The 8779-nt window shown below is 35.0% G+C and overlaps 1 protein-coding gene across 1 annotated transcript; it reads right to left on the bottom strand.

Annotated features, from left to right (window-relative positions):
* Window positions 1-363: 363 nt before the first annotated feature.
* On the bottom strand, window positions 364-4126 carry LOC133725814 (probable WRKY transcription factor 13). Its single transcript, XM_062153194.1, has 3 exons — window positions 3584-4126; window positions 3234-3476; window positions 364-812 (listed from the first exon to the last, which is right to left on the bottom strand). Exons 1-3 carry the CDS (start codon window positions 3907-3909, stop codon window positions 641-643), a joined length of 741 nt encoding a protein of 246 aa, XP_062009178.1. The 5' UTR covers window positions 3910-4126; the 3' UTR covers window positions 364-640.
* Window positions 4127-8779: the final 4653 nt, after the last annotated feature.

Raw genomic sequence — 8779 nt, 5'->3', positions numbered from 1 at the left:
TATGATGTTCGTATTTATAGTTAAACTAGCTAATAGCACGGTAGCCCCAGGTTGTTTCTTCTCGAGTGATTTGATTAAACACTTGACCCAATACACTTTCGATCATCACGATTTAGAGCTACCAATGATCTCCTCCCTTGTGTGAAATTCAATTGTAAACATGTTATTGACCGTTCGCGTATGAGGAGTATTGAAGCTTCCACATCATTGTAGAATCTTCTACTTTTACCTTAGAAGTTTCAGGTTATGACAAACTTGGTGAGGCCAATTCCTTTGGTATATTAATGTTGTACTCATCTACGACTTTGCAAATAAAATTTTCCCAGTTGGTCTTGTCGATATAAGTAAAGCATTTTTCAAGTGTGAAAGCTGAACTCCGCAAAATGTGGAAGCACCGGTACTTGAGTAAAATTACAATATGTTTTATTCATTAGGCATACAGTAGGAGACTGGAGCCCCAACAAAAAGGGGCATTGAAGCACCACATAATAAGGATCGATCTATCCTCGTCTCCAACACTGTCAATTAACACAAAACTAAAGCACAGGCCATAACTAATGTTCAACGTTGATCACATGGTCTTCACAAATTCATTAGCTTAATTGACATATAATATTTTACATATACATTAACATGAGTCTTACCAAAAGAAGTTATTTAGGTGAGATGGAGATTGGGAATCTTCGAGATCATGAGATGGAGAATGTACGTGTCTCCCTTCGTATGTTGTAATCACCATTCTCGGGTCCTCAGCTAATCTCTCTACACGTTTCTTTACGCGGCAGTTGTCCATGGTGCAACGATAATAGCTCCTGCATACATGAATATAAGAGTTTTAGTAACCTTCTGCATATGATAAATCACACAGAACATGTGAAACAATGGTGCAGGGAGCAGGGAACATGATGCTTTTTGTGGAATATCTTCAGGGTTCCTTTCATGGATCAAACTGAGTTATATAAAAGATCACCCTGGAAAATGTCAACAGCTCTTCTATGGACTTAGAATGGTAGGTCTGCTTAAAAAAGTTTAGAGCTTTCCTTGCAAAATTATCATAAATGGGAAATGAAGTCGTATCAATTTATCCCAGCATGTAGAAGATTAGTTATGGGACTTACTTATCCTCTAATCTCCAACTCAAAATAGATTTTCTGCTTTACTTTTGCCCACAATATATTATATATAAATATATATTTCTTCTTATATATAGTTAGAAACAAGAAGCACTCACCTGAAGTTGCACATGTTTTCTAATGATGCAGATTGTTGACTAGCATATGAAGACTCATATCCTTCACTGTTATTATTGCAAAATCTCTAACAATCTAGCTAAAACCATAAACATCCCTTTTCTAATACTAATGTAACTATTTGGAATGCATGTATGCATGTAAAATGCCACATGCATTTCAATTAACCTTGGTCTCTCCATTGTCTTCATTCAGTCCCCATTAATCTTGGGTTAACTACTAGTCTTATATGAATGCCATACGAACTTCAATACTCATGATCCTAGTCTAGAATTGAAAGGTCAATTAATCATTGATGGTTAGATAAAATCCTAGTCTAGAAGATAAAGGAGGGAAGTTTCAATGTCAGGCAAGAAATATTTCTAAGAAGAGGTAATTATGACTTTGTAGTTTGTTGTATAGAGTTATCTTTTTACAGCATAAAATGTTGGAGAAGACATGTGCCCATAGAATTCAACAAATGAGGCATGCATGACTATGCTGGACGTATAAAATAGACTTACGGATATTCAAAGTTCCAATGATTCCTGTAGAATTTTGCTGTTGGACTTACTCATTTGGTGGAAAATTATGACAAGAATTTCAAGTTCAGTAATCATTATTAAAAATGCAAATGGCACTATCTTCATGTTAGACATACGTGCACAGTTTTAACCTTCCTCTAAATTTTCAATTAAGAACCTGTTAAAAGGTTTGAGGACGATATCAGCCAGAAATAGACATTATGAGGAAGCCTGCATGTATTAAAACATTTGACACATTTTTCCCCACCCAAAAAACAAGACAAAAAAATTCAGTATCTAAGATTTAATAGCTGGCACAAATCAATAAGAGAAAGGAGGGAACTGCAAAGGCAAAGACATAATTGGGGGCAACTGAGTTCACTACCTAATAGTGTAGATATGTTACTTTCCTCAGGATGCACAAATATTAGAGTATTGTTATATAGTAATCACTCATTGAGACATAACTTTCATTACCCATTGCGTGTATACATAATAATTGCACATATATATATATATATATATGATATATATATATATATATATATATATATATATATATATATATATATATATATATATATATATATATATATATATATGTGTGTGTGTGTGTGTGTGTGTGTGTATTTATATATATGCATATCATATATAGATAGACACACACGCTTCTAATGAATATATGTATATAAACCTGCAATGAACAAATTCTAATGGAAATTACTTTTAGCAAGAACTAGCGAAGATCATCTTCAAAGCCATTCAGAGAAGAAAATCGAGCCATGCAAGTTCTGTATATAGATACATGGTTTCCACCACTTCTTCTGTTAAAAGATATTCTGGATGTTCATTATCATTTTCTTACATTAATCTAAGTGTTGTGCTCATGATTATAAATGGTCACAATTTAGTGTGATGAACCTCCACATGAGTAGAAGCTATATAATCTCAGAAACGTGCATTATTCATTCTTCTTTTTGTCTTAAAAGCAGTGGATTAAAGTTCTACTCCATATAGTTCAGCATTATCATTGATCAATCTTTGCAACATATATATTGGCAATGGTCTTTATAAATATTGTGAACTTTAACATTCAAGAGTACTAATAATTAGTTCTTTTTGGCAATGACAAAGGCTCTAATATGTAATTATAAGTGTATCTGTTATCTTTTTTCTTTTGGTCGGAGTTTATTACTTTTATCAATAATATTGTAAATTATTCAGACACATCTACCCATCAAATCTCCGGCATCAAAGCCTGTAAAAGCCTAACGATCATAATCATAACAATGTCAATAATGAGAGAGAGAGAGAGAGGAACAAACACATCATGTGTATGGGGTACAACCGGAGCTAAAATCCAATGTGACAATTGAACTTTTTCTTTGAAAATACAACCGATTCATAAAGCAAAAGAAAGACAGAAAACAAAAATGTAGTAGTACAGAAATTCTATAAATTGGAATATGAATTTATGTACCTGGGATGCTGTGTGTTCTTCACCACTTTCTGTCCGTACTTCCTCCACTTGTAACCATCATCAAGCACATCAACTTCGCTCATTGTCTTGAAGCAAAACCTGGGCTCCCTCACTTTCCTCCTAATCGCCTTTATCTTCTTCATCTTCATTGCTGAAACACCTAATCCTACATGATGATGATCATGAATATCGCCTGATGATCTCTTGCTGCTCAGGCATTCACTCACCTGATCCCCCCATGACCTAGATGAAGACCATCATCATTACCATGATCAATAATTAGTTAATATTATACTTTTATTCTAACATGATCATGATTAGTATTAATTGTACTGCATGTAAGATTTTACCAGAGATTTGCACTTGATCTTTGCAAAGAAAGGAGTTGGGATCCTCCAAAATCAGAAGTGATATGAGCTTCTCTATGCTTTAGAGGAATATTGAGAGATGGGATTAGGGTTTCAGAGAGATTGGTCGACGGTGCATGGTGATCGTCAGAACCAAGTGAAGAAGGTAAGGAACTCAAGGCTTTGAGGGATTGTTGACATCCCAACGAAGAGAAGGTCAAGTTATTTGGTGGGTAGGAAAAGAAACCCATCTGTATAGGAGCCTGATCTTGATTCTGATCAAACAAGCCCTGCTGGTTCAGCATGGCCTGTGAGGTAGTGGATGTCATCTATGACGATCTCTTCTTCGATCTCCTCCTCCTCCTCCTCTCTCTCTCTCTCTCTCTCTCTCTCTCTCTCTCTCAAGGGTGTTGATCACGAAAAAATAAAGTAGCTTGAAGTCTTGAACTATCCAAGCATATCTATCTAGGGAGGCGATTAAGCAGCAGTCTAGATTAAAAGCACATGAGACTACGGGTGTCTCTCTCAAACTTCAAGGATATATAGATAGAAAAAGGGGATTTTTAAGATTTGAAAGTAACCAAATACCTTACCACTTTCCCTTGTTGCTTTTCCCTGCTTTCACAGTTCACACCCTTTTGTCTCTGTATGTAAAAGTCGCTTCAAAATTTAAAGATGAAATTCAGGATCCACTGAATGAAAAGAAAAAAAAATATAACACATATTCATCGAATAAAAGTGTAAATGAAGAAAAGTGTGATTTATATATAGTACTAAGACAGAGACCTTCAAACTGATGAAGCTGGTGTGGTTTGGATTTTGGAGTAATATATAGAGTGCAACACATGTTGCCATTTGACCTCAAAAGCATGAAATATCCATGTCTCACAAGTGTGTTAGTGGAATTTTACTGTTTTTGGTAGAGGTCAACAATAAATGACAAATGTAAATATGAGCTAAACATAGCTGGGTTATTGCCCTCTCTATCGATTAGAAAAGATTGTCTGACAAAAATTTCATCTTTATATCTTGTGTTTTTGAATTGCTCCGGTTCTTTATCATTTTAATTTTTAACGTATTACATTTTAATTTTACAAAATTATAACAATGTAGTACCTCTACTATCTTCTGCATCACTCGATCAAAACATCAATTAAATGATGATTTGTCATGCTTCCTCAAATCCCATTTTATACTAATGTTTTTGACCCCAACTCTCATAGGAGTTTTTGTCCTGCCAAGAGTAGTTTTCTCTTTTGACAACGTAATTTTATTAATTAAATATGAGGTCTGTTAAAACTGACATGAGCCTCGACTCAAATTCGCCCTTAGATAAAACTGACCTGAGTTGCATGAATAGTTTGTGCAACAGTTTGTTGATCAAGTATACATGAGTACATGACTATGAAAGTGAACACATGCAGTTATATGAGGGCACAATAATAGAACTAATAACTGTAAAAAATATCGAGTATGCATATAAATAACTGAATTATGATTCACCGCAAAAGCTTTTCGAAAGGAATAAGAGGGTAATAATTCATCTATCTATCAATTTCTAGGGTTTCTTTTGGGGCACCAAAAAGAAATATTATTAGAGCTAGGGCAATGATGATGAATCTTGGGTGCAAATCTAACGCTCTGTGCATCGACGGTGAAGATATGATTATGGTTTGTGAGATAGCTAGGCTCTCTCTGTTTGACTTTTGGCAGAGAAAAAGCTTCTGACCTTTCTAATCTTCTTTTTGCTAATATAAACTTTCATTTTGGTTTGCTTCACCCAACCCCACTCTTTCCCAAATTCCAAACCACCCTATTATGTTGCTATCATCTCTTCAATTAGGTATGGTAATCTTTTGTTTGATAATTAACCTTTCGATCGATCAGTTTTTTCCCTAAGTGAGAAATTCTTGTGGGCCTTTTTAATTGATATGTTCACTAACATTATGAGCAATGGTCTTACCACTATTATTTCCTTTCTATAATTTAAGAATAATGTGGTTTTTGTACTTCATGCATCTGTTAAACTCGGATAAGATGATTAACTTATAACTTCATTTGGTGAATACAAATTCATCATTCTTATTTCATGCATGGTCGGTATCTTGGTATGAGGATGATCATCATAATGAAATGAAATTGTAAAGAAATATTATTGATTACGAGTTTATAGGCTCACCGTCATACACGATATGATGGTTACAAATGATATATGATTCAAACAACTAATGCTTACATTTTAGGAATAGGCAATGATGTATTATGTAGCTTGCAAGATATTATTATGGTTACATAATTACCCATTTTATATAACTTAAGGTTTCATGATCTTTTCTTTTACATTTTTTGCATAAATAAGTTATAGGATAAAAAATAAAATAAACTCTATCTAGAGCACCTAATGTTAAATTAATGGATTAAATTCTGTTTAGTCCCTGTACTATGACCATTTTTTCGTTTCAGTCTCTAACATTCTCAATTAATCTGAAAAGTCCCTAACGTCAAAATTTCCGTCTGATTGGTCCCTCCCGCGTCAAATTAGGAGTTGGCATTAGGTGAAATGTTCAATATACCCCTCTGTTATTTCTTTTTCTCCTTTTTTTTCTTTTTCCTTTTTAATTTCTTTTTTTTTTCTTTTTTCTTTTTCCTTTATAATTTCTTTTTTGCTTTTTTATTTTTTTTTTCCTTTTTAATTTTTTTTTTTTCCTTTTTTCTTTTTTCTTTTTCCTTTTTAATGACCATCGTATCCTACTGCATCTGTAGCGCCACATCGGCGAACCAATCCAGATCGACCCGAAACCCCAATTCTTGTTCTCCATGCCGGTGGCCCTTTTTTTTTTCTTTTTTCTTTTTCCTTTTCTTTTTTTTTGTTTTTCTTTTCTCCTTTTCAATTTCTTTTTCCCTTTTTCTTTTCTTTTTTCTTTTTTCTTTTTCCTTTTTAATGACCCTCGTATCATGCTACATCGGTAGCGCCACGTCGGCGAACCAATCCAAATCGACCCGAAACCCCAATTATTATTCTCCACGCCGGCGGCCATTTTCCTTTTCCATCACTATTCTTCTTCTTCACTTCTGGTTTTGGTCAACTTGGCCATCAAAAACCATCATTTCAACCAGACCCAAAATCCAAATCACCATTTTGAGCAAGACCCAAAAACCTCAGGGTCTGAAAAAATGGTAGTTTTCAGTGAAAAGTTTCCGGATTGAGGCTTGATGTGGAGAGAGAAAGTGAGATTTGAGTGGGAGAGAGAGAAGTAGGCTGTGAAAACAAGAGGGGAGTGGTTTAGCGGCGAATTTCCGAGCTGATTGGAATCTGCTTGTGTTTGGGAGATGGCGTCGGCGATGATGGAGGCAAGGGCGGATCCCAACAGAGGGAGATGGCTTCAGAGAAGGTGAAGAAGTGATCGATCAGCTCCTAGCCTCTTGCTTTTGCTCGATGTCCATATCTGCACCGCCAAGCTAGGTCTTTGCTGGGTTTGGTTTCAATTTCGGGAGTTAAACAGATGGATTGTGGAGTTTGATCGGAATGAGATTGGTTGGTTGAGGAATGAGAAAGTAGGCAAAATGAAAAGGAAAAAAAAAGATAAAAAAGAAATTAAAAAGGAACAAGAAAAAAAGAAGAAAAAGCAAAAAAGAAATTAAAAAGGAAAAAAAAATTAAAAAGTAACAAGAAAAAAAGAAGAAAAAGCAAAAAAGATATTAAAAAGAAAAAAGGAGAAAAGAAATTAAAAAGAAAAAAGAAAAAAAAAGGAGAAAAAGAAATTAAAAATAAAAAATAAAAATAAAAGGAGAAAAAGAAATTAAAAAGGAAAAAGAAATAACAGAGGGGTATATTGGACATTTTACCTAAGGCCAACTCCTAATTTGTCGCGGGAGGGACCAATCAGACGGAAATTTTGACGTTAGGGACTTTTCAAATTAATTGAGAATGTCAGGGACTGAAACGAAAAAATGGTCATAGTACAGGGACTAAACATAATTTAATCCTAAATTAATCACCCAAACTTCTCCTTGTTAAAATAGTCCACAACACCTTTAAAAAAAAATAGTCCACAACACCTTTCAAAAAAAAAAAAATAGTCTACAACACATTAAAATAATGTTAAATCAAGCCATTTTAATATATTTGTCAAAATTTTCATTCCAATTTTACCCTTTTTCATATCAATCCCTCTCTTCTTCTTCGTGGCTTTTTCTCCCGCAGCCAAAACCACCTCTACTCTCCTTCACCTCTGCCACAGCCCAACCATGTCCACCATCATCACTGCCTACCCCAAACTCCGTCAGGTCCCACCGTCATCATCGTTTACCATGGTCTGTTCATTCATTATTCAATTTCATGAGTAACGAGAAATGGGCAAGACGTTCTTCATCAGCAGCAACTGAAAATGCAAAGGAACAATCAATGAGGTGAAGAAGATCGTGAACTTACTAAATAAGGGAAAAGTGTCATCACAAGATGTTGTGGAGTTTGTGGTTAGCCAACCATATATGTTTCTTCCATTAGTAAAGACCTCGTTGAGGCCCTCCGCCCTCCGGCCACCACCGCCACTATCACTCTCCTCCTCTCAAGCTCGATAACTGCACCTTCCCTTTCCTCCATCAGTTCTTCAAATCTATTCCTTACCTCCAATTAGGAAAACGAATCCATGCCCGCGTCTTTCTCTTCGGGTTCGATCATAAAATCCATGCCCAAGCACTTGCCTTGTTTCATTCAATTACATAATGAAAGCAATTCTTTCTTTAATAAAGTTGACACTTGGGGCTTCGAAAAGTGACATGATTAGCGATGTACTGTGACATGAAACAATAAACTGTGACATGAACAGTGAATTCATATTGTGTAATTTGAAGTGATAATTCATGTCACAGTGCATGTATGGAGACAATTCATGGCACAGTGCATGTCATAATACATGTCACAATGCATGTCTAGAGACAGTTCATGTCACAGTGCATATCACAGTTTAAGTCACTGACTTAGAAAACTAAGGAAAGACAAATTCAGTTCGGAAGAAGAGAAAAGGAGATTACATACTGAAATAGAGAGAAAAGATGAAGCCCTTAGAGAATTAAGAGAAGATAAAATGAATTTGGAAGAAGAGAGAGTTGTGCTACTAATAGAGAAAGTATGTTTGCAAGAGTATAGTACACTGGAGAGCACCCATAATATCAAGGGCAATGAGATCAGGTAGAACA

Source organism: Rosa rugosa, chromosome 1, assembly GCF_958449725.1.
Source record: "Rosa rugosa chromosome 1, drRosRugo1.1, whole genome shotgun sequence".
NCBI classification, from domain to species: domain Eukaryota; kingdom Viridiplantae; phylum Streptophyta; class Magnoliopsida; order Rosales; family Rosaceae; genus Rosa; species Rosa rugosa.
The sequence above is the reverse complement of the archived record's forward strand: the minus strand, read 5'-3'. Positions and strand labels throughout refer to the sequence as shown.